General features: G+C 39.2%; 1 protein-coding gene across 6 annotated transcripts in view; it reads left to right on the plus strand.

Moving 5' to 3' along the window:
* Window positions 1-219: 219 nt before the first annotated feature.
* The window catches only part of RAMP3 (receptor activity modifying protein 3), a 53,174-nt gene continuing 26,785 nt past the window's right edge, over window positions 220-26,608 (plus strand). The window contains exons 1-4 of one of the 6 annotated variants that reach the window (XM_027451298.3): window positions 220-508; window positions 19,683-19,712; window positions 21,563-21,695; window positions 24,182-26,256. In XM_027451298.3, coding sequence (XP_027307099.2) covers window positions 457-508; window positions 19,683-19,712; window positions 21,563-21,695; window positions 24,182-24,443 — 477 coding nt within the window. In that variant the 5' untranslated portion in view covers window positions 220-456 and the 3' untranslated portion in view covers window positions 24,444-26,256. Of the gene's footprint in view, window positions 509-19,682; window positions 19,728-21,562; window positions 21,696-24,181; window positions 26,257-26,608 lie in introns of those variants that run through there. The other 5 variants (XM_027451296.3, XM_038175009.2, XM_038175010.2 and 2 more) reach the window with 5 other exon arrangements.

A 26,608-nucleotide genomic window follows, 5' to 3' on the forward strand; every position in this document is an offset into this window, starting at 1 on the left:
GACATTCCCTACGAGCAGGAGGGTCTCGCCCCCACCTTTGGCTCAGTAGGGTGGAAATGGTATTCCTCTGCTTGTCGTGGCTTTGGGAGGTCCTGGAAGCACACGCTCGTCGCCACGCACACACACGCGTGTGCACGCAGAGGCACACGCGCACACTCGTGCACATACCCCCACGCCCGCTCTTACACACATACAGGGCTCCCTCTCCCTGCCTCCACCCGGAGCATCCCCTCGGTGCAGCCCAGCCCAGCCCGGCCTTGGAGCCGCCCCCCCCGCTGCCGGCAGCCCCCCGGGGGCGGGGAAGCTGCTCCGCGCCCCCACCCCCCCCGCGCCCGCCCCCGCCGCCGCCCGGGGCTGGCCGCCGCGGCATGACAAGGAGCCGCCCGCCGGGGGGCTGCGGCTGCCGAGCGGTCACCCCATGCGGCTTCTGTCCCCCCGCCGCCCAGCCGAGCCGGGATGGAGGCGCCCGGCTGCTGCCGCCGGCATCTTCCCGTCCTGCTGCTGTGGGGTGAGCCGGGGGGGCCGGGCCGGGGCGTCCCGGGTCTGGGCGCTGATGCTCCGGGACGCAGCAGCCCCGCGGGGGGCGGTGTGGACCGGCCGAGCATCCGCACGGCGCGGGGGTGAAGCTCGGAAAAGGGAATGGAGCATCTCCCGGGGAGGGAGAGAGAGAGAAGGGTCGCCTGCCGCAGGGCCCTGCGGGGGCCGGGGTGCTGAGTGCGGTGTGGTGCGGGAGGGCGCTCCCCGCCGCGGAGCGGGGTGGGCTGGGGTAGAGCGCAGCATCTGCTCTGCTGGTCCCGCAAACAACACCCCTCTGAGAGACGGACCCGACTTGGTCAGCCTCGCGGAGCCCGAATCCGACCCTGCGGGAGGCAGGTTTGGTCGCGGGAGAAGGGGAAAGTTTGCAGCTGCCGATGAAGAGGGGGCTGTTGTTAGAGTGCTGAGTTACAAATGGGCATTGGTTAGAAGTGTAGATAGCCTTCAGCTCTTTTGCTAAATGTAAGATTAACTTTATTGCTAGAAATACTTGTGTAGTGCTTTTTTTTTTTTTTTTTTTTTTTTCATCAGGTTTCTAGTGTTAGGACTCCCATATACGGTGTGTTGCAGTCAGGTCAAAAACTGCTGGGAGGAGGCATTTCTGACCTTCCCTTTACAATAAACCCAGAGATGAGGTTAATTCCCCACAAGTCACAGATAGCGGAGAAGAAAATCAGACCTTGTAGATTTAGAAGGGTTATCTGAGGACTTTATAACTTCACTCACTAACTTCACAGTCCTACCAAAGTACAAAGCTGGTAAACACTGGACAGCTTTCTATAAAAAGACCCACAAATAAATGAGTTGTTGTATTGGTAGTGTTCAGTATCGTCGTCTTACCTGTTCGGTCAAAAGAATTACAGGTCAAATACATAATTTTTCTGGTCTCTGTGACTTGAGAGTTGCTAAAATCTTATATTGATCGCTCATTTTATTTTTCTTTACTTCTCATCTGAAAATGAATAAAAAAATGTCTAACACCTGCCTTGACAGATGAGGATTTATGCAGTCTTGAAGTTAGGGAACCAAGTATTAATTTATTTATTTATTTTTTGACTGTGGAGACATCATGATGTTTCTGTGACTTTTACAAAACAAAATTACTTAGTGAAGATTTATTTTCAGAGAATGAGTGGAGTGAGGGACAAATCCTTGTAGCTCAGAAAGCTAGCAGACATTTTTTACCAGAGACACAGGTAAATCAATTGTGCTAGACATTTTTGACTGTGCTAGTTGCTTTCTTAAAAGCATAACAGAGAAGAAATGAGTTTAAGGATATCTGCTAACTGATAATACATCACTTTTGCTTTAAGTTGGAAAGGACAGATATAATCAAAAGCTAAATTAAATCAGAGTAATTTCCTGGTAGAAAAGCCTTTTGGGAGCCTTGAAAGTTTTATGACATAAAATAAGGAAAGTTTCTAATAAGGAAAGCCTTAACTGCTTGAAAACTAAACTTCTTCAAGCAATGCAAACATGCTTTTAATATCAGTTATTTCAAATGGTTTCTATTTTGCTCTCCTCCTCATTTTCTAATGTCTTCTTTTGATTAACCAGAGACCCATGAACTCTCTGGAAGGTGAAGAGTCTTCAATGTTAACACTCACCGAATTCTGTAGGGAGCTTGTCTTGGTAGGGACTGGGACCTTCTCCCAACTCAGGACACTGCTTCCTGAGTGTCTTTCCGTCTGCGGCTCTGAAAACATTATCACTATATAGAATCATTGGCTGTGTTGTCTCTCCTTGCAAAGATGGCAAAAAAGACAGTGTGTTTGCTTCTCGGAAGCTCAGAAAATACAGGAGAAGCTGGGTTTGCGGTGGTGTGTGTATGTATCTGCTGGTGGGAAGGAATCTGTGAACTGAGGTGGCTGGCACAGGCGCACATAATTGATAGTTTATCGTAAGAGTGGGGATGCTTAGAAGGTATCTGTGGGTTGCAGAATCTAGGGAACTGGGAAATAATCATATATTTAAAAGAATCCAGTAGGATATTATGATATTCCACTCCTATGTATGGAAGCTAAAGCAAGGAGAAACTTAAGACATTTAATGACTTTAATGACTTGATGAAGACATATAACAGACGAAGTAGGCTTTTTATGCAAGTAGTCATTGTTTTGACATCCCTGTCCAAAACTTTGCTCCTCCATCGTTTGCATAATATCCACATTTCAGTGATGTTATTTGTATATGAGTTGAAAGATGCTATCAGAATAAAGCTGGATGTTTTTTCTAAATTCTAGAGGAGTCTTTCTCAGTATGTGTATATATACAGCATGTGTATGTATACACATACAGAGAGATTACAGTACTTATCAGAAATAGTTTCCTATGCAGATTTCCAAGATTGTATATAGTTGTTCACATTTCTTAATCCTGTTTCACAGCAGAAGCTTAACATTTTGGCAAGAGGTGAACAACCGGACAGTTAGAAAGCTGGGAACAGAGACTGACTTCAGATGCCTGTTCTTACTATCTTTTTTTAAAGACCATATCTCATCCTGTAAACAATCCTGGAAAAAAATATGTATTAAAATCTGAATTTTGTAAGGTCCTGAGTTCCCCTTGCCTGGAACACAGTGTCCATAACTCCTAGGAAGTTTGGACTCAGATGGGCGGGAAAATTAATGGGAAATAATTTTGCTAGGTTAAAGACTGAAAACGAAATCAACTTGTGTGTGTGAGTGTATTATTTCCTTATAAATCTATCATGCTGTTCTGCAGCTGCAAAGGGTGGGATGAAGAAAGGGAAAACCAGTGTGGGAGTGCTGAATTTAGTGGATCCAGGCGGGTGTGCGTGTAAAACAAATAAACCTTTGCAAAGAAGAACATCTGCTTTTGAAACAGAACAGAAGGTTATAACAAAAATGCTTCTCTACCAAAATAAATATGCTTCATTTTCTAAATACATGATTTTCAACACCAGATGAGCAGGAAGATCAGCGGACCCCATCAACATCTTCTGAAAGCAAAGCATTAAGTGTATAAGCAACCTGTATTCTAACTTGTTGTTGGATCCATATGTTCTTCCCACTGTCCTTCACCCTTTCTGTTTCTCCTGATCCCTTTTCTTGGGAAAAAGTTGTCCTTTCACTGAGGACATGGACATGGGAGACAGGTTCATGCTATGTGCACTTGGCAGCAGTATTTAATGTTTGAGTTCAGTTATCTAAAGTTTCTGGGTGTGAACTGTAGGTGGTAGCACAGAGCATCAAATGCCGTTTCCAACTCTTGGTCCCAGAAGCCAGTAGGGATGATACCAAAGGGTTTGAAGGTAACTCCAGATTGAATGTGGGAAGGAAGGAAGTGGGCTATCTGAACCCAATTTACACCAATCTAAGTGAGATCTAATCCTGAAAACCGTTAAGATAGTAAACACTTCTTCTTGAATTCGTAAGATTTCCCTGCCTAAATAGTAGTTCAGTTTCTAAGTAGCTTTGAGGTCTGAGGCCCTAGATTTTATGTTTGTTTTAGCTATATCTGCAAGACAAACTGAGAGGCTGCAAACTGAAGCTAGAAGTCTTTACTGAGATAGGCAGGTAGCACATAGGCAGGTGAAGATACACAAGAACCATGAGATCTTAAGAAAAGGGTTATGAACAAGAACAGATCACCTCAAGGAGAACTGTGGGAGGTTTTGTCAATTAAGTTGTATTTTAAACATTGCAGCAGCACCTGTTTGTTTGTGTTTTTTTTTTTTTTTTTTTTTTTTTTTTTTCTGGTTTCTCCTACATCTCCATTGATAAGAGATGATTCATGGCTTGGATTAGAGTCAAATGAATCAAATTTCAGTTTTTCCATCTCAGGAAAGAAACAAAGTGAGGGTGTCCTTTAGAAAACTTCATTTGCTACCATCTGTGTCTTTGTTGTTGAAATTAGTGCTTGAGAGAGAGGTATGAAGAAAGCAAAGCGTGTTTTCATTTAACGCTCATAAAGAGATTAATTTTCACAAACATAATGAATCCTGTTTTAATTCACACCTTTTTATTTTAGTAAAAGCAGTTGTTTGAAACATCCTATTTCAAAATAGAAGTATATTATTTTGTGTTTTATGAAAACAGCCTGTACTTTTTTTTTTTCTAAAATAAGAGTCTCTTTAAAGATAGTCTTTTATTGAGATAAAACGGAAAATATAAATGACAGAAAAAAAAAACAAAACCAAACATTATTTTAGAGTGGCTGTATGTATAGAACAACCTAAAACTCTGCCTGAAGCTTTTGGGTCGTTTGGGAGGAAGATATGTGGGTATGAGTATGAGGAACGAAGTGAGTAGAAAGCAAAAAAGGAAGTCTTCATTTCTAGAAATGTTTAGTTTTAGTTCTCTGAGACCAGACTGAAGAGAGGAAGCAGTTCGGTTCCTCGCAAAGGGCTTTAAAAGTGTGATGGTGTTTTTCAAAATGATCTGAAGGCTAGAGAGGGTCCCAGCCTTTATCTTGAGAGCAGCTTGACATGACCTACTATATTGGCTTGAACAAGGGGCATGTCTGCATAGCAGCTGGTGGCCTATATTTAGCCCTGGAATAGAGAATTTTATCTGTGTGAAGCAGACGGCCAAATTTATGGCCTTTTGCAGAAAGGATTTTGTTTGCTCCACCTATGCTCCAAGTGAGACTCTGATTTGAAGATGATAATGTGATAGGCCCTGCTGAGGCCATAGCACAGCACTGGACTGACAAAGGCACATCTTGTTCGCATCTAACCAGATTAAGCTGAGTAAGCAAAGGACTATGCAGAAGCACCGCACCCTACAATAAAGCATCTGTTTTATTACTTTCACACCCTAATAAATGTGACTAATTTGTCCTTATTTTGGAGAGCTTGATATGGGGAAAAATTCTTCAGGCAGTGTGAGAAGAAGTACTGTAACTTACATCAGCCAATAATGACTGTCACTTTGCATAGTAACTCAGAGTTTTGTTTCCAAATGTTGTAAGTGACCAATTTCTTTTGTGTTCCTCTGTGTGCAGTGAGATTAATGCTAAAGACTGTAATGTTTAGAAAATATTCTTGTACTTTTGATTTTTCAAAAATGCTTAGTTCGAGATGTGACAGGATATGCTATACTTGGTCTATGTGGCCCTCCTGCCTTCAGTGTCAAGGAAAAGACAGTTCACAGCCATTGGGTCTTGTGAACAGACTGTCCAAGTATCTTCCAGAAATAACACTTTGTAGAAGCCATTCAAGTGTTCATTAACAGGACAGAAAATCTGGGTTTCCTCCAAGGCTTAAGCTCTTGAACTTTAGGTTAGAGAGTACTGGGACAGAAGAGGCTTAGAAATTGTTGGATTTGATCTGTAGTCCTCCCTGTTGCTCACCCCCCATGCTTCTTTATGCACTGGAGAACATCATTGTGGCTGTGAGGATAATGTCCTCACAGATGTGGTAATAAAGAGGCCATGTGGGTGCCCACAGTCTCATGGACGAGGCTCCATTGTCTGTGGAGTACCTGGACACATTCTGCAGTTTAGAAGTGAAGAGGACCCTTTGTTTGGAGGGTATCTGGTTTTGCTGCCTGGTTGCCGCATGGGGCAAATTTCTTCATGTTTGTGTTTGGCAAGTCATCCACACCTCATGAGTTCATGAGCTATTCCAGCTTTGCTCTCAGTGGATCTCCACATATCAAGAATATAACTTGTCCAATGTAATGTTAGAAAAGATTTAAATGTTTAGCCATGTTTACTATGTACAGTATTAAGTTTACATCTTCAAGGGAAATACGAAAAAAAATTGTTTTGTTTTCATTTCAAAGACTCTCAAAGCTGGAATTTCCATGGTTGTAATGCAGTATGTATGAAATCTCCTATATTCCTATTTTAGAAAAGCACATCAGTATATAGTTTTGTTATAAGCTAAGTATCACAAAACAAACAAAAAAAAAACCTCACACCACAAAATAACTCAAACTTAGTACTTACTGTATCATATTAAAAAGTCATTGAAATACCTCCTTCCTTGTTTTTGATCACTGGACCTAGGCTGGATTTGCATTCAGGCAACCCAGTCTTTATCATTAGGTTAATGATGCTGCTGAACATATTTCCAGGAGGTTGTTTGGAATAGGAAACATTATGCCATAAAATACTTAGTGATGCACAGTGAAATAGAGCTGGTATTGATGCAGTAACTATGGGTCCACTTTCTTTATTACTAGCTGTAGTGTAAACTAGAAACACCAAAGGAAGTCAAAGCAATGTGAAGGAAAGGAGAAAGGAAAAATTAAGCTCCACAAACTATTTGTGTTTTCTTGTCTTTCTGCATTTCAAGATTTTGGGAAGAAATCTTAATGCTCTTCATGCATTAAATTATGTATTTTTAATAAAAGATAAAAATCTGTGTGGTAGAATAATATTTTAAATCTGGCATTATTCAGTGGGTTTTAATTAAAGTAGGCTTCAACTGTATCCTTTTCTTGCTTTTCTGTTAGGGTGGTATGGGATACATAGACTGCCTTAAGGATGTTTGATATACTGGTCTTCTGGAGATTTGGGCTGTTGTATGCTTAGATGTTGTTTGGTTTCCTTTTCCTCTGAGCTACATCATACTTTATCATGTAATGAATTATGAAAAAACCTTGCCAGAGAAATAAATATTGGCAGAAGCAATCCAAAATAAACATCTCCCATAGGGAGTGGGAATTCTCCATCACTTGCAATCTTGAAAACTACAACTGGAAATATTTTTGAAGAATACATTGTCATTTGAACAGAAGTTATTGGCTTGGTGTAGAGATTATTGGAAGACGCTCTACCCTACTTTCTTGTACTGATTTCTTGTACGACTCAAAAATCTTGAGGATAATTTTCCTCAGACTTAAGGGAAAAGCAAGTTCACCTCAATATGAGACCAAAGAAGGGGAAAATTTCAGATCAAGAAGAATGTTTCTGAGACTGAAAGCAGGCAGATTTAGATAAACTTTTTTGCAGCTTCACTGATGGTGTTTGTGCTTAAGAAACTCTTACGGTGTATGGATCAATAGAGAACAAAAATATTGGTCAGATTATGTCTATGCTTTCATTTTAGTTCCCCCTTTTTGGTTGAAAGATATGAATACACATTGAAGTGACAGGAATTGTATGAAGTGCTCTTTTCTGTTAGTGAGGGTGAATTAAAACACTTCACTTACCCCTCAGTACAGCAGCAAAGAGTTATAGAAACATTCTACAGTGATGCAGGGAGGCTGGTTTTGTGCAAAACTAAGCAGTCAGCTCAAGTGCCACTAATTAAATTCCCAGTTATGAAACCAAAGTCTTAGCAGTCACACAGTACAGTTAGCTCCGATGCTTTTTGGAATAGCAAGACATATATACATACATATATATATTTGCATCTGAATTTATGCAGACATTTATTTGTGTAGTCCCCAAAATGAGGGATGAGATTGTTCTACTCTTAAATTACAGAAAAATTTCTTAACTATTTACGGTGTCAAAGTTTGAGAGAAAGGCTATGCAAATAAGGTTTGGATAGTGAAACAATAGGGTTGCTGTGCATCAGGGAACTCTGGATGATGGATCAACCACCACAGAGCTCAGAAATGTGTAGATTTGAGAATCTCAGGAGCCTGCTGTTCAAGGTCGGTTGTGTTCACTGTTTTAACCTGACTCCATAAATAATTTCATCACTCCCTAGCAATTCTTTTACCTCAGGGGACCCAGTGGGAGAAATACTTTTTGGTATTTTTCCCTACAGTGTTTACCAGCAATAGGATCTGAGGGAATGGCATGAAGCTGTGTTGGGGAGGTTCATGTTGGATATCAGGAAAAGGTTCTTCACTGAGAGTGATCAGGCACTGGAACATTCTCCCTAGGGAAGTAGCACACCAAGCCTGCTGGAGTTCAAGAAGTATTTCAACAATTCTCTCAGACATATGGTTTGATTTTTGGATTTGAACTTGATGATCCTTGGGAGTCCTTTCCAACTTGGGTTATGGTATGATTCTAGAATCCTATGAGTTCTGGAGCACTCATAGACTACTTTGTCTACTTAAGAAAACAACCTCACACTTGAATGGTCAACCCAACTTACTTTTTCATGGTTGATGTGGAATACAGTGAAAATGTGACTCTATAGAAGTTATGTTGATAAAATAACACAACATGGTAAGTAACAGTATGAGGAGAGGAGTGCATGTAGCATCAAGACAAGATGGATTTGCATGGTGGGGTTTTTAGTTGTCTGGTCAGAATGCGAAAAAAACATTTTCCCAGGCATTCTGTGTTGGCAGTATCTTCATTTAAATGTTCTGCCTGTCAAGGGAACAAGAAACTTTCATGTCTTCAAGTATCTCATGGTTTTAAAGACTTCCTCAGGAGGGAGTGTGCTGTGACCCTTGTCTGTGAAACTTATATGGGTCATTTCCCCTTCACAAGGTTATTTAAAAGAAAATAAGAGAAAAAGTCACTAAACCTCTCTTGGGCTATTCTAGAGAAGCAGATTAGAGTCCTTATTTGCCTTGAGGGACTGGTGTTTTACACTCATTCACAGGTGGATAGGCATAAAGTCAGTATGGTGCTGACCTTACGTTTCCTTATTACAGGGAAACTTTATGTTCCATCACATTTTATTTTGTCTTTTCCTGCCTCTTCAGCTAATGACAGGCAGCTGAGTTGCAATAATGAGTACCCATTACCTCAAATACGTGCTTCAGGGGTGATCAGATGCTAGTGTCAGACAGGTCCTGGATATGCATACTGCTTTGGTGGATATCAGTGTTCTCACATAGACTGGGAGAGTGTCTCTCCACTGTAGTTGCAAGTTGGATGTCTTTTTTGGGGGAGTAAATCTGAACTGTGTTGCCTCATTTATTGATGTACCTTTTCCATTAATTACACAACAGACACATTTCACAGTTATCTCAGGCAGAGAGGGATTGTCATGTACTTCAGTTGCTCTGGCAACATTATCTGAGAGAAGGGGATGGCTGTGTGACAGGTCCTGGCACAGGACTGCTGTTGGGGTGACACTGTACTCAGTGTGATGTTGATTTCTGTTTCTGGCTTTAGACAAATTTCTAGTTTCATCATTATTTCCATAGTTGATGTGAAATGGAGATTGCAGTAGTAGTTCCTCACAAGCCTATAATGAACTTGAAGTGCAGACATTTAGGGAGGAAAACAAGGTTTTCACCTCCTTTTGCTAAAAGCATATTTATCTTTGATCATAAATTATTAAGAGCTATGATTTGGTTGGTGAAGAGATAATAAATATATGTGACTAGCACTGTATCCCAAGACCCCAAAGACTAGGTCTCTCAGAAGTTTAGATGAAAATGAGCACAAAGCTTTTGCAAGGCCTGTAGATACATCCTGAATATCATTCCTTCCTAACTACCCTGGGAACAGGGGGGCAGAAGAGAATACAACCAGAGATGGCTTGGATTTGTTAGGAAAAGCTGTTCTTATCATTTCTCCAGGCAGTAGCCTATAGCACTTCATGAGGAGCATCATCCTCTGGAACCTTCTGGCCACTATACATTAGGTCATGGTCCCTGTAATGTCTGTCTAATAACTGTCATGTCTAAACATTTTAAACAATTTCTAGTGCCATGAATTTCTTTCTGCTATGGAAACAAATATATGTTCTTATTCTTCTTCAGTTTTATGCTCTGGGAGGATCTTGAGTTAGGATTTCCTTCAAGGAGCACATTGATTTATACCACTCTATTAAAACAGTGTGAAGAGAATTTTCTTCAAGCAAATGGTTCTGCTTTTGGAATATTTAGTTCATCTACTGTCTGAAGATCAGTGGTTGTAAAAAATACCATTTTATATTTCAGTTACACAATGCTTCATCAAAAACATCATAATTGGACAGGAAAGAGTTGAAGAAAACATTTGGCATTTCACATTGAGCCACATGACTTCCATGTAATGCAGATCTAAATATTTGGATGATTGCTAAAAAGTATCTCTCCTAAGTCTGTTGTTGAAATGGTATGCTTTATTTAAATTAAACTATTTATTTAAATACTGCATACTGGCTATACATTTATTTAAATAAAGAAAGCATACTGGTTTCAAGCAAAATACTAGAAAACCCATCAAGCAACTCTGGGAGTAGATGTAGGCTGTTCAGAAAGTGTCAAGTACAATTTATATGCTGGCAGCAGAGCTTTAAGCACTTTACAAAGGAATGTGAAAGACGTTTGTATTTCTCCTCTGAAAAATTCACAATTGAAGTATGAGTTCAGAATAATTGGCACGTTTCTTTGTAGTGGAAAAGCTGGGGAACTGAACCAACATGAGACTGAGCAGTTGATGCCCTCAGTAACATTTCCTGTTGATTTGCACTGATGAAATGAAAAAGCTTAAATTGCTTCCTTTCATGCTTTTCTTGCTCTGCAGGAAGAAGACTCTAATGTCCAAAATTGTTAACTGTCTGAAATTACTTTACCAATTCAAAGGCAATAACAAAATGCCTCAAACCATGATAAAGTGCAGCACTGAACTGCACATTTAGTTTTAAATATTACGTTTCTTTGACTAATGTCTTCCACACAGTTGACACAAGAAAAGAAATATAAAGTATTAAAAAGGTATCAGCATCAAAGCAAGGAATAATGCAAAGCTGACTTCTGTGTTAGCCTTCATCGCTGGGTAACTTCCTGGGCATAGAGAAACTTCTTCTTTAAGTTTCCAGGTTGTACCTTAGCCAAAACCAGCTGCATCTGTTAACTGTTTCTCTTCTGTCTACATTCCTTTAACAGACCTGGGAAACTGTTAACATGGATTAAAAAAGAAAAGAAAACAAACAAACAAACAAAAAACAGAACTACATGTATTTGTCCCACACGAGATCTCCCACTCACTGTCAGCACTGAGAAAATTCCTGAGTTTTCCTTTTGAGTTCAGCCCAGTAAAAATCTTTTCATATGTGCCACATTGCATGCTCACATCCCCTAGTTAGCCCAATGTTCCTTCCCAAAACCAGATTGCTTTGTAGTGTGTTACTGACATGTAGGAGGAGTCAGAGAGCTGGGTTGATACTATACTTTGCTGATGCACCAACAGATTGATCTACCCTGCTGTTTACCTTGCACCTGCATGTCCATGTGCTGATACAGGCATGTTTCTTTTGGGGACAATTTTGAATGCAAGTTTGACACTTTTTTTTTTTTTTTTTTCAAGTACTATATTTATTGCAAGCTTCTGTTTATTTCCAGCATCCTTCCTTTGTGTTGGATTCCTGTCATCACTTGGCTCCATGAACTTCAGTTGCCTCATTTCCTCTGCTGCTTTCACACTATATGGTGATGTTCCTGTGTCCTGTCCTTGTCCACCCTCCCTGTCCCGGTCCTTTTATAAGGAGAAGTGTCAAAAGTACAGTTAGTAACTGAGAACAAAAGGTAACCTTCTGAGTCATATATATTGTAGTGAGGATTATTTAAAGATTAGCAGGTGGGACTTCAGTTTTTGTACCAATAGCATTATTTTTCCTTTCATACTTTTACAGCACCTCCTAGACTTGAAACAATGCAGACATTCGTGTTAGTTTCCTCTTAGAGGGTGGGCCACCTGAGAAGATGTGGTTTATTTTGCTGTAAGAATGTGCTTATATTTCACTGCATAGTGGGTAGAGGTACCCAGCTGGACCACTTTTTGAATGATGATGGTGGAACAAGTGAACAAGTTCAATTGCAGTTGCCTTGCAGGGTGGGGAGACCTGGCATGCACTGTCAGGGAGTGGGAGAGCAGGGCTGGCCTTGGGTGGTAGATCAGGGGGCTGCAGGTGGTGCAGAGCTGTTGGGAAGGCTCAGGGTCAAGTGAAGTGAAGGCTCTGGGAATATCTTTGACTTGCTTATGTCCTTGCATAACAGAGCAGAAAAAAAAATACGTAGGGAGATGCAAACATTTTGAAATTCTAACTTATCCTAAAGGGGGAAGTATTCTTCTAATTAGCTTAACCAGGTGGTAAATTAATATATGACATATCTATGTATTTTAAAAGGTTAGGTTTGCTTTTACAGCCTTTTTCCAACATGTTCTCACCTCTAACTTCCTGTTGTTCGTTTCTTGTGCTGTAGGGTTTGAATCATGTTCATTAAGATTGGGTAGAAGGCTGGATTTGCTTGCTTATGGCTCATGTGCTTGTCAGGACTGTCAGCACATTATAAATCCCCTGAACAGCCTCACCAGGTCCCCCTGAACCCTGTGTATGGGTCTGGGGTCCACATTCACTGATGTGCACCGCAGGTGGTCTGGTCCTAGCACATGTTCTGGCTTGCTGTCAAGCTTTCCTGTATGCATTGTGAACCTAAGTAGTGACTCACTTTGTCTCCCATTCTACCTCTGGCACTATTTCCTCATTTATGTCCGTGCTCCCTGGTTTGTCCCCTGCCATGCTGGGGCTGTTGGCACATCATGTTATCCACTCACAGCTCTGCCTACCTGGCTCAGGCTGGAGGGCAGAATCCCATTGGCAAGGGTATGACCTGCACCATGGTCACCCCAACTTGTCCCTCTCACACAGCCCTGCTCCTGCTGCTCCCTGATAAATGCCCTGCCAATGCTGTGCATAATCAGCCTGGCAATTGTGAGTGGTCCCTGTGCTTTGCCTGTGAGAGTTTGCTTCAGAATGGACAGTCCTCAACAATTTTTGCTTCCCTGAGTGTGTTTCAGGCTTTCTCTCTTAGCATAAGTTTATGCTTTGCACATCTATGTATAAATTTAATGCTAAATTATCACTGTTACCTCTGTTGAGGGTTTAACGTCCTGGTGGGATTAGCTGGAATAAGAAATGGGCTCAGAGAAGTGATTCCACATATTAAAAAAAATAACCCAGAGCTGCAGTTTGTGGGAGTATGAAGTAGGCCTAAAAAGACAGTAAGGATAAAGACTTAGATCCTTAAGCATGGGCTGCAGCATGGAGAGGACCAGCCAGATGCCTAAGGCACTTGAGCAAGGTGTATGGTGTGGATCCTGGGAGCAATATGACCTTATGCTTTCACAGCCCTTTGTGAAGCTAACACTGGTGAGACTCTTCTCTTTGAGCTGTAGGCAGTGGCATGGCAGGTTTTAAGCTAAATCTGTTTCAGTAACTTGGTTGTCATGTCTGCTTTCGCTTTTGGTAGATGGGTCAGCATATGCCAGCGTCAGATCCTTAGTGAACTGAGATGATTGAAACTCAATGAGTGCACTTACATGCTAACTAAGGATCATCCCATTTTCTCCCAACAGCTGGTGCAGCAAGCCTTAGATTGTAGCTGGAGGTGCGGAAACGATACATTTTTTCATGTTTCTCTTGCTGTCAGGACATATTTCTGCTCTGGGAGCTCCGTGGCCATATTCTAATTAACTATACTTCTGCCCTTCCTTCCAGCACTTTGCTTGAGCTGGCATTACAAGCCTGTGTGCTCTAACATAATGCAAAATTGTAATAGAGAGGTGTATGTTCATCTGCCTGTAGGAAATGCTTACTGTTGATAGTTGCCTGAAGGTAGGTATGGAGGTTATACAGAGAAGGTATAAGAAGGTACGTTTGACAAAATATATTTGAAGGTTTGTCTTACAGTCCTCTTATTCAAAGGTTGTCATTGGGAAACTCTTTATTTTTTTCTCCCAAGACACCCCATCACCACAAAAAGTTGTGGTAAATTGAGGGGTGAGATAAAAGTGGATCCAAAGTTACCCCAGATGTGAACTGGCTCCTGGTGCCTTCTGTCTGCCAGGAAGTCCCAGGAGGGCTCAGGTATAGGATCGTCATAAGCTTTCCCATCAAGTTTCAGGACTGCTCAGGCTCTTCATAATCTGAGGTGTCTTGAACACATATATTTGAAAATTCTCCCATACAGGGCTTGTAGAGAGCTCTTTGGAAGGCAGACACGTGACGTTTGTATTTTCTTTCTGTATTTATACAGACTCCAGTGCAGTGAGGTTCTTGAGTTCATAAACGCCCATGACAACAGATAAAGAAATCCTACCCAAGCTGTAACAAATATATTTGTGGTATAATAGGGTTACTTGTTGACGTTGTGTCAGAACATAAGTGCAGTAATTTCCACATGATTTTTTTATTAGGTTAGATACCATAAAGTGTCTGTGCATTCCTGCAAGAAAACTTGTAACAGTTATTTAAACTTAGGTTTAAATAAAAGATTGCTGAATTTACTGGCTATGTAACAGGTAACTTTATGTAACATTTAAATAAATACCTGGAAGAACTTTAGTACAGTTCTGTAAGGTTGATTTGCTCAGGATTTAAAACTAGATTTATAAAATAAATGTGACTAACGAGATTTGATCAGTATGACAAAATTATATTAATAGAATTTGCAAGTCTATTCTGCATCTCCAACAACTTACAGGTGCATGATTGAAGAGCAACAGATGTCATTTCAAACTGTGGTTTTAATTGCTGTTATGAACTGTGTGTCAGAGCAGTTCTTACATAGTAATGTGCTGCTATTAATAAAACTTCAGATTCTGGAGAAAAGTAGATAATTGTTTAGTGGGTAACTCCCAATGCTGGTCTGATGTCTAGAAACGTAGTTATAAATTATATCATGGTGACTGGCAGGATCCTCTTTAAAAAGAGGGATGAGGGAAAGGCTGTGGATGTGGTCTACCTTGACTTCAACAAGGCATTTGACACCGTCTCCCACAGCATTCTCCTCAAGAAACTGGCTGCTCTTGGCTTGGACTGGCGCACGCTTCGTTGGGTTAGAAACTGGCTGGATAGCCGGGCCCAAAGAGTCGTGGTAAATGGAGTCAAGTCCAGTTGGAGGCCGGTCACTAGTGGCGTCCCCCAGGGCTCGGTGCTGGGGCCGGTCCTCTTTAACATCTTCATCAATGATCTGGACGAGGGCATTGAGTGCACCCTCAGTAAGTTTGCAGATGACACCAAGTTAGGTGTGTGTGTCGATCTGCTCGAGGGTAGGAAGTCTCTGCAGGAGGATCTGGATAGGCTGCACCGATGGGCTGAGGTCAACTGCATGAAGTTTAACAAGGCCAAGTGCCGGGTCCTGCACCTGGGGCGCAATAACCCCAAGCAGAGCTACAGGCTGGGAGATGAATGGTTGGAGAGCTGCCAGGCAGAGAAGGACCTGGGAGTGATGGTTGATAGTCGGCTGAATATGAGCCAGCAGTGTGCTCAGGTGGCCAAGAAGGCCAACGGCATCCTGGCTTGTATCAGAAACAGTGTGACCAGCAGGGCTAGGGAGGTGATCGTCCCCCTGTACTTGGCTCTGGTGAGGGCGCACCTCGAGTACTGTGTTCAGTTTTGGGCCCCTCACTACAAGAAGGACATGGAGGTGCTTGAGCGGGTCCAGAGAAGGGCGACGAAGCTGGTGAGGGGCCTGGAGAACAAGTCCTACGAGGAGCGGCTGAAAGAGCTGGGCTTGTTCAGCCTGGAGAAGAGGAGGCTCAGGGGCGACCTTATCGCTCTCTACAGATACCTTAAAGGAGGCTGTAGTGAGGTGGGGGTTGGCCTGTTCTCCCACGTGCCTGGTGACAGGACGAGGGGGAATGGGCTAAAGTTGCGCCAGGGGAGTTTTAGGTTAGATGTTAGGAAGAGCTTCTTTACTGAAAGGGTTGTGAGGCATTGGAACAGGCTGCCCAGGGAGGTGGTGGAGTCACCATCCCTGGAAGTCTTCAAAAGACGTTTAGATGTAGAGCTTAGGGATATGGTTTAGTGGGGACTGTTAGTGTTAGGTTAGAGGTTGGACTCGATGATCTTGAGGTCTCTTCCAACCTAGAAATTCTGTGATTCTGTGATTCTGTGAGATATAGAAATAAGTGGGGTATTGACTTGAGGTTCAACTTGAAGTCAATATATTTATTTATTTTATTTTTTATTTTTATTATTTTTTATTTTTATTTTGGTGAAAAACATGATGGAGAAGAAATACATCTATGGATCAGACCACAGAAATTTCAAAAATTTCAAAGCTGATTGTATCCCAGACAACATATGTGTAAGAGTACACTGCTGTAATTGCTGGTGAAAAACTGCACAGTGGTCAGATAAAATAAGAATTACTTCATGTCTATTTTGAGGAAGTATTGGAGCTTCTCAAAAATAGTTTTATCTATTTTGTCAGTAATTGCAGCATTCACAAGAAATGTTAAGGCAAGGGAAATTAATATTCTGACACTTCCTTCTTATATACTTATACAAGGTCTTCAGAATTATTATTACAAAATGATTAGTGTAACATACAGTAGGATGTACACACAGCAATCTAAAGGTTGTTTCTGATCTATGAAATAGTTGTGATGTAAAGGCTATAAGCCTCTGAGAAAAAAGTAGCAATGAATAATAACAGTATATTAGAAAAATAAACTTAAAGATGTATTTATCTATCTCACAGCAAATCAAGTTTCTACATTTGAAACATTATAGACCAATTTCCCTCTTATGTATCCTAATGGTGAATTTACATATTTCTGTGGATCCCATTCTGACTTTCTTTTTTAATGTAAAAATGGTGTCTGTTTACAGAAGGATAAGAGACGGCAATATAGGTCTAGGATTTTTTTTTTTTTTTTTTTAATCTTGTACAAGATTTTGAAGTAGATTGCTAATAAAAGCTTGTTATATATATTTTTTTGTTTTTCTTATTTTCTACTACTTTATCGTAGTTTACTTATCTTTTTCTTAAGAAAGGCTCTTCAAACCTATTTTCCTCATCTGTACTGGTGCTTTCCTTCACCTTTCTCAGGCTCCGAGTTGATGGTCTTGTAGTATGATTCCACTAACACTAGGAGCAATCATATCTTCTATTACAGTATATGGAGAAAATGGAAGGCCATTGCTGTAATCTATTATTGACATGATTTAACATGCAGGCAAATACTACAGTTAAACTGAACGTCCTTTTTGTTGGTTCAGGTAGAAGTGTATGGGGATGTATTTTGGCAACTGTTTATTTTGAGACTATGGCAACATCTTCTTGCAGCAGTGACCCACTCATTTTCCCATGTCTTACCTAGTAATGATGTATGTTGGTATCAGTCTTTCAAGAAATAAACTGAACTTCACCATTCCTAAAAAGGGCTGCCTGAAGGGTTATGTTTTTTTTTTTCTGTTTTTTTTTTTTTTTTTTTTTTTTTTTTGTGAAAATTGTCACAACCAACAAATTATAGTCTACTGATTAAATCTTTATTATGAGTTGAACATCTGAGAGCAAAGAAAACAATGAGGCTTGAGCACCATAGCATGTGTCAGTGTTTATTGTTGTTTTACCCTTATCTGAATCTATGTGGACTCCTTTGGTTTAGTATAGGTGTGAAACATCCTGTGCTACTCTGTTTGTATCAGATCAGAAAGAGCAAAAGGAAGTTTTTCGGTGACCAGGGGAATCTGTGATGAGACCACAAATCTGTGAGCCTTTATTCTGTACACATCTTCTTTTACTGGTTCTCTCTCATTGTAAATTGTGTTTCATTTACCTCACCAAGGTCTTGTGAGGATCTCTGCAGCAATAACTATGAAGGATATAGATATCAGTGGTAGAAAATAACATAGTAGGAATTGCAGTCTGTGGTCATCAAGGGGACCATGTATGATAGTGCATCTAGGTTATTTCCTAAGAACGGGTGGGTTTGGCTTCCTCATAGAGTGTGCGCTTTAAATTTAAATAATAATCTTCAGTTTTCTAGACTCGATAAAGCACGTTTTCAAGTACAGATTAAAGAAAAAACTATGCAGAGAATCAAGTATATTTACTAATATAATAACTAATGCCCTTGAAAAAAAAAAGGCCTTATTTATGAGAGATATGACCATCAGAGTGTATAATAATATTTCATCTGTGTGTTTAAATGCAAAAAAAATTCTGATACATGGATTCCTGTTCTTCACAGTTTCAGTACATTCTGGTTCATTGGTAACTAACACAGAGATTATTGCTTGTCTGGAATAACAATATATTCCTGGTAAGGACCTAAATTTTTCTCAGATGTATGTATGTAACAGTTCACTTTTAGCAGTTGAGAGCTTGGCATATTTCAGTGAAGACAAAGAATCAATATGATTCGGACTGATATTCTGCGACATATATCTTGGTTTATTTTATTGGAGTGACATGCTGGTTCTTAAAAAGGAGCAGGAGGCAACCATCTGTGTGAAATTACTCATTTCAATTCTGATGTAAGGTTAACACTATAAATATTTGCCAGCTTTTTTTTTTGGTTTTTTTTTTTTTTTTTTTTTTTCAGTAGGAGATCAAAAATAATTGAAGCCACATCCCTCTTAGCTATGTTTGTGAAATCCAAAGTGTGGCTGGAGCTGTGCTAACACAGTAGGCTTCTGTTAATTTCATCCATCTGGATGTAGTGCAAATTGATGAGCAGAAGACTCTCTTTGTTAGAATAGTGTGTGTTTCCCTTTGGATGTTCTTCTGACATACCTGGGTTAACAAGACATCTGCATGAAACACTTAGGGTTTTAGAACTCCTTTTTTTTTTTCCAAATTGCATAGCTCCTTTGTGTAAAAGGTGGAGAACGTGAAGCACAGGATTACATTTCCAAATGCACAGGGAACACATTTTTGATGAGGATTCATGATGAGGGTGGTGAGGCACTGGAACAGTTTACCCAGAGAAGCTGTGAATGCCTCATCCCTGGAAGTTTTCAAGGCCAGGTTGGATGGGTCTTTGGGCAACCTGATCTAATGGGAAGTGTCCCTGCCCAGGACAGGGTTAGTGAAACTTTGATCTTTAAGGTCCCTTCCAACCCCAAACTATTCTGTGAATCTGTGCTTGCTTATCTTTAATAGCAGAAGGATTTTTATGTACTTTACAGTTTAGAATGTGCAGTTGACCTACATTTCAGGTGGATGCTTTAGCTTCTCCAGCTCTTTCATGTTAGTAGTCTCAAGAAACTAAAATAAAGATGTTGCTGTTCCTTATTGTTTACACTGGAAATTACAGGAAATAGTGGTATAGACAGACCCATAACAAGTCTGTATGAGTCTCCCATTTAAAGGATAGATAAATAGCGATTTAAAACATAAAGTTCTCTAAGTACTCATTTTTCCTTTCAGACTTACTCTTTAATAAAACCAAATCTAATGTTCAAATTAACATTTTGAATATTCTGATATTCTGTTGAACCATGAATTATGTTCAAGTTTGCTTGTATCTACATTAATTCTTTTAGATGATAGAATGAAGCTATCTAACTGATCTCTTTCTTTTCCCCCTTCTAGTTAATGGTCTAATGACACTTGGATTAGCAGGTGAGGGATTAGCAGGTGAGTTTTACTTCTAAAATTCAAAATTTACAAATTTCTGTTTTGTCAGTGACAGCCATTTGAGAAGCACTTTATTTTATCTCATTTCAATTATTCAACCTTTAAGCATTTTTTTATAGTCAGTCTTGTCCACTGGCTGTATGAACAGAGAGTGTTTCAGTATTCTGTAAAGGTCAGTCTCAATAGAGATGGCAAAATTGTAAAATTATTCATAATTTTGAATCCCTTTGGCCAGGGATTTAGACAGACTAGTATGTTGTCCTATTGTTACTGTCAAATGTCTCTATCAGAGCTTCTCTTACAACCCTGCAAAATACTGAAGCTCTAAAGAGAGCAAACCAAAAATACCAAGGCTATGGCAAATTCACTTTAAATACTCCATTGAGAAAGAGCTTGAGTAAATTGTCAGTATACATTATGTAATGGAGAAGAAACTTGTATTCTGTTCAATTTATAGGATTATAAATCAAGTGATAGTTGGCAGTTTAGATTGCCATGCTAGGAAACTCCGCATTGCCTAACTTTTGTCCAAGCATCAATGCAGGATTTAAGTTGTCAGACATACAACTATTATATCTGGTTTTGAATTCTGTCCAGATTTAATATTCATCTGCACATCTAGCATTGCAAAGTGTAATTTATAACTGCTGCAGCTGCCAGATCAATTTGTGCGAATTCTTAAATAAAAAGGTTCATAGTATCATGTTAACTTCCAGAGGATAAAATTATACTCTCCTTATTTCATAATTGTCACTATTGATTAACTGTAGATCTGATTTTTTTTCTGACGTTGACAAAGGCTTAGTGTCAGCCATGAGAGCTATGCCAATCAGATGTACTGAAGGAAGTATGGGCAGATGTAAAGGGTTTATTCAGATGGTGCCAATCGGTCATTTGTACACCTGGATAATGAATACTGTTTGTGGCCAGTATGAAACTGTAGGCTTAGGGTCTCAGGTTTAGGATGGGCTGTCTAGTTATGAATGTGCTGTTGTTTAAAAGCTTGTTTTCATGCTTTCAACAGATATGATAGCTGTCTCTTGATTTACATGTGGAATTAGTGAGTCAGTGACTTCACCATCTGAAGTAAGCTGTGATAGCTTGAGTTAAATCAAAAGGAGCTCCTGTCTGGGCTCTGAAGGAGCTGTCATCTTCATGAGTGGGATACATAACATGCACTTGAGGCTGTTTTACAGTCACACATCCCATTTTGAATGGAGATGTTCAAGTTTCTGATTGACAGGTTAGTCTTGAGAGGAAGTATGAAACCAACCAAGCCTCAGTACACTGTTGAGAGTGAGGGCTATGTCTGACTTCTCTTTAAGTGAAGACTTGCATACTTCACCTGACTGTGTTTGGCCAACACAATATAAAATTAGAACATAATTAGAAAAGAGGGAGAAGTTGGGAGAAACTTTGATTATCATTGTGAAATTTCCTGACAGCCTTAAGTTACTAGTTATTTGTTATTTATGTAGCAACTGTGAATGAAGTAACTGAAGCTGAGGAAAGAGATAGAGAAAATGAAAACCATAAAGCAGTATTTGGTTGTCAAGTAGGCAGCAAGTAAGATTTCTTTTTTCATGGAAGAAGGTAGGATTTCAGGTTCTCTGGAGCAGCAGAGAATGAAGTGGGAAAAAAGCCACCAAATCTTTTCAGCAATGATGGGATCTTACTTTCAAACTAATTAATACAAGGAAAAGAAATGGAATGTTAGGTTTAGGTTTCCAACAGAAAGAGACAAGCAGAATTATGTGAAGGAGTTTGCAAATTATGTGTTTGTGCTTCTTCTATTCCAATATTTGACATTTAAGGTGCTTTCTTATCTTACCTAGGTGCACATCAACAGACTAGACCCTGCAATGAATCTCTGATGTTAGAAAAGTTGCCTGCCTGTGGAAAATACTTTGAAGAGATGATGAAGAAAGTGGACTCCAAAAAATGGTGCAACCTGACAGAATTTATCAAGTAAGAGTTTGAGTTTTGATAGTTCTCACTATACAACGATATTTGTCCTTATGAACAAACAAACAAAAAACCCTGATGATCTCAAATACTTAGAACAGTGAACAGCATAATATTTATTAAGGATGTGCAAGTTCTCTAAAACAGAATAGTTTGGACATCCCTATTTTATTCCTCACATATAACAGGCTAGGCTTGCCAAATTTGGGCAGTTCTTTTCAGGAAAAAGTTCTACTCTACTCAACATCAATTATATTGAATTCAGTGAAAGGTGTTTTTGTCTTAGCCATTTGCTTGCCTTCATGTTGTCATTCAGTTATGACAACAGTGAAAATTCATGATAATACTTCATCAAGGAATAATTCCACTAACACTCCTTTCTTCAGCTTTTTATGTCAGAGCACCTTTCAAAACAATTTATGTTTGGTGCTGGATAGCTTTATCACATAATGGCAGCCAGGATTTATTGCTATCCCTAACACATGTAAAATATTTATGTTCCAGACAAATTAAAATCCTCCTATATTTGGTTCCCACTTGCATAGAGCTAAGCTGTAGCTCCTAAGTCCCTGCAATGTGGCCCCATGAACACAGGTAGACCCATTTAACTCAAGTGTGCATAATAGAACACATTAATGAAAACTAACTAGTGAGTTAATCAACACTAGCTGGTATTATTTTCACCTCAGGCAGTTGTTTTTATATTTACTTTATATTTCATTGCATTTTAGACAAATGTTACTTATATCCATGTTTTTTTTTTCTTTTTCTTTTTTCTTTTTCTTTTAAATTACTAAAGCAATGTACTTTTAAAATCATGTAAGTCTGTTTTCCTCTGTGCAGTTCCCTCTTCTGATTCCCTCTTCCTTCTCAGTAAGAAGACAATAACATTTCTTCATTCACCAATTCAGAAATCCACCTCTTGTATGAAACTATCCTGTCCAAATGTAAAATGTGTTGTATTGAAACTGCTGCAGTTTGTTTCTATGCCTGCCAGATAGCATGAAGAGTGAGTGCATTTTGTTTGAGTGACCATAGCACTGCAAGACTGACAGCAGTGAGGTTATCTTATCTCTATTTCTGTTTTGTAGTTGCTGGAGCTATTTAGACATTTCTCTACAAAGCTGCACACTTCAAACTCTATTCTGGAGGAAACTCACAGGGCTTGTGTAATTTGTGGCATTTTTGGCTTTGTGGAGCATCAGCTTCTTCGATGCATGTCTGCTCATGCATAATGCTTGGTTTTTGGAAGCGCTGAGTACCCTTCACACCAACTGAAATCAGAGGAAACTGCAGGTGTTCAGCACTTCAGAAAACAAGAGTCGAATGTATTAGCTCTGGTGTGATACAAGATAGCCTAATGCAGAACATCTTACTGGATTTGAAACAGCACTGGTGCTGTTTTGAGTGCTGCTCTCGAGGCAGGGTAGATGCTGCCACACCTGCCCCAGCTACATTCTTGTCTCATATTACCTCTGATCTTTTCTCCTATTTAGTATCACCTCATGTGTATTATGCAAGATCTTAGCCAGCTGATAGACATGATAGGTAATGAAATGTACTTCAGTGCTATGTGTTAAACAGTTCCCTATGTTTCCCTATGACTGATATCCATGTTGAGATGTTCCATCTGTTTACAGTATTTCATAATTTAATCTTACAACTTAGACGTTTTTCCTTTAGGACTTTTATTTGCACCCGGTGGGTGACTTTACAACCTTTCAGCCTTTTAAAGGGTAAAGTCTTAAAGCTCATGGCATTGGAGTGAAAGATGCATTCATGAATTTACCCTCTAGCTGTGGGAAAGAGCACCAGGAGTTAAGGGAAGTAGGCCCTTCTTGTCCAGCTAGCAAAAATTGCATTGAAATCTGACAGCGGCATCTGTATACAAAGAAAAAGTCTTGCAATACAGGTACTGCAAGTACAAATACATCTATGTTATAGAGCAATAATTTTAATGTTGCAACTCATAGAATTATAGAATGAGTTGGATTGTACTCATCTAAGTAAAAAAGTAATTTTACTTATTTTGAAGGAAGCACTGTAGTTTTGCCCTGTTTGATCTCCTTTACAAATGTATTATAATCATGAAACTGAATTCTTTGGTGATATCTTGTTCATATTGGTAAGTATCCTTAACTACTGGGATTAATTGCTGGAGAGAAGGATGCTTACAGGAGTCAAAGTATTAGACTGCCTTTGCAGGTGAAAAAGCAAGCAGCTTTTTACACACATTGTGCTAAGATTTCTTCAAGAGTTTAAGTATTCTGGTGCAAGATTTTTCCAAGGTTTGGAGGACTGATGTTTCTGAATTCTCCTGACATTCAATTAGTTAAGAACCCTTTGATAGGGTTAAAAATGCCTTTGTTCTTTGTGATAGTACTTCCCCTTTGGTGTTATTTTCATTGCCTGTACAAGAAAATTCCTGCTGTTTTTTTCCTAAAATTACCTGTCAGTCTGAAGGTTTCCTCATTTTTCCTCATATGCAGCACTGGAAGAAGAATGCCATCAATTATTCTGCATTATTTCACTGTTTGGCCAAACAGTCATGAGAGAGACTTCAGTGACTTCAATTTGCTGTTACTTAATTTTACTGCAAGATATTCTGACAGTTCTGTTACTTATTTCCCAATTTCATTCTTAACAAACTTGTATTCTTTAAAAACCACACTTTTGGCTAGTTTTAAAGAGATGATGCTGTCATATATGGCAACTGGTACTGGAAAACAAAATGGGACTTGTAATCTCTGAAGCTGATCCTAATCTTGCTGAAAATATATAGCAATCACATATCAACTGCAAAACATCAGGATACCAAGTAACATCTTACAGAAGCACTGTCTAGTAAAATTTTCCCCATCAATTTTCCTATTTTTCTGTGAGGATTCATACAGAAATTAGGATACACATTCTCTGGGTCATATTGTCAAGAGTTTTTGAAAGCTTAAATATATTAAGGGTGCAAGTGGGGTTTTCAAATATTTTCAAGTTGTTTAAACACATGGGTTTCAATGGTTCATGTTTGGACACTGGAATATGAAGGGCAACCAGAAAATAGAAAAGTACCCCCCCTGCCCCTTTTAATTAAAAAAAAAAAAAAAGCCTGGAGACTGACAAAAGGGAAGGGGATCAGTCATTTCCAGTTTTGTTGATGCTTTTATGTTATTTACAAATAGCTCTGAAGATAAAAACATGACTAGGTAGTTAAAATGGTGGGGAATTATAGTATGCAACTGAACAATCTGGTTGATTGATTGGCTGCTGTGGTAACAAACACTATACAAATGTAGGAAATACAGATCTACATGGCATGTCAATGCTAAAAACTTTAGTACCAATTTGTACTGAAAAGTGACATATATAAAGAGCTTTGATTAATTAGAAGCTTTTACTTAGTGTATGATATCAAGCTTTGCTAGATTAATATGTGCTATTGGTTAATCCTGCACTGCATTTCTTAAAGACAAAGAGCTGTACTACTTTTTTTCACAAGGACTCATCCAGTAACTTGATTCAAAGAGAACATTCACTAAAAAAAACTGTCCAAAAAAAAAATGTTATTGTAGCACAGTCCTGTCACCTTTCCTGATTTTACATCATTATCGTCTCTAGAAATTAAGTATTTTTAGTGGTAGTGATAGGGCTAATGGCATTTACATACTTGCGTTATTTACGTACTCCTTTTGTTGACAGATCACCAGGCACCTCTGGTCAGAAGTATGTGGATTTCCCATTGATTTGGGCTTGTTTATTTTTTTTTTCTGCAATTAAAAGACTAAAAATACAGAGAAATAAATAATCAAGGGGTCACTCCTGGAAAAATGAAGATGGCCAAAATGTAGCTATTTAGGTATAAGCCATCTCCTTTCTCTAATTCAGCTGTTAGAGTTATGTTGTTATGTTTATTTTATTGAGCTGCCAGAAACATGCCTTTTTAAGCAAAAGATGCACATTGTGTTTTGGAGACACTGAGAAGCAAATGTCACTAAAGAGTGCAATCCTATAACCATCGTTTAAGCAAATGTATTGGGAAATAAAAAAGAGGGCAGGATGCTGCATGATTCTGGACAGTGAAAGATACGGTGAAGAGAGTATCCTTATGTTTCCCATTAGAGCTGACCAATTTTTCCAATGTAATTAGGGATAGTGGTGACAGATGAGTCCAGAAAATGATCTTCCTTCAAAGAAATTCCTTTCAGCAAAGACAAATGGATGCCTACTATTTTGTATGTGTCTTTTGCTGCACAGTTACTCATCTTGTATCCTCACACATCTTGTCACTCCGAAAATCCTCTATTAAACTGAATTTCAGGAGAAGCATGACAACTTGGAGTTTTAAGGAGCACATCCCCAAACTAATTTCTCATGGATAAAAAATAAAACTATAGAGTGCTTTTCTTTTTAAGCTGAATCAATAAATGAAATAACAATTCGTAAATTAATATCTAAAAGACTGTTATGAAATTCCCAGTGTTTGAATCTGCTGACTGTTTCCTGAGGGGACAGACCAGCCTCATTTATTTGGTATTGGATTGAAATTGAGAAATAAAGGATTTGATTGTTATCTGTATTGTCTGTGTTAGTCATGTGTCATCTATTTCAGTGTAAGGCATTCTGTTATTTGAAGCCTGTATTACTGTTGCAACAGTCATTTTCTTGGAACAGTCACATACCTGTTTCCCTGGGAGCTCCCAGCCAATCATTCTGTGTTTGCCAGCAGTGGAGTAGAAGGCTAGGAATGAAACAGCAATTTATGTTTTGGAAGAGAGTTCTGACAGGGTAGTATATGTAAGGAGAATGTTTTTTTTTTTTTTTTTTTTAATAAGTTATAAATAATAATTTTTATTTGTTATTTCAGCAAAATAATTAATTGCAACGGACTTGTTCCTGCTGTTCCTATGTTTCTTTTGACCCCA

This window comes from Anas platyrhynchos, chromosome 2 (assembly GCF_047663525.1).
Source record: "Anas platyrhynchos isolate ZD024472 breed Pekin duck chromosome 2, IASCAAS_PekinDuck_T2T, whole genome shotgun sequence".
In the NCBI taxonomy this organism is placed as follows: domain Eukaryota; kingdom Metazoa; phylum Chordata; class Aves; order Anseriformes; family Anatidae; genus Anas; species Anas platyrhynchos.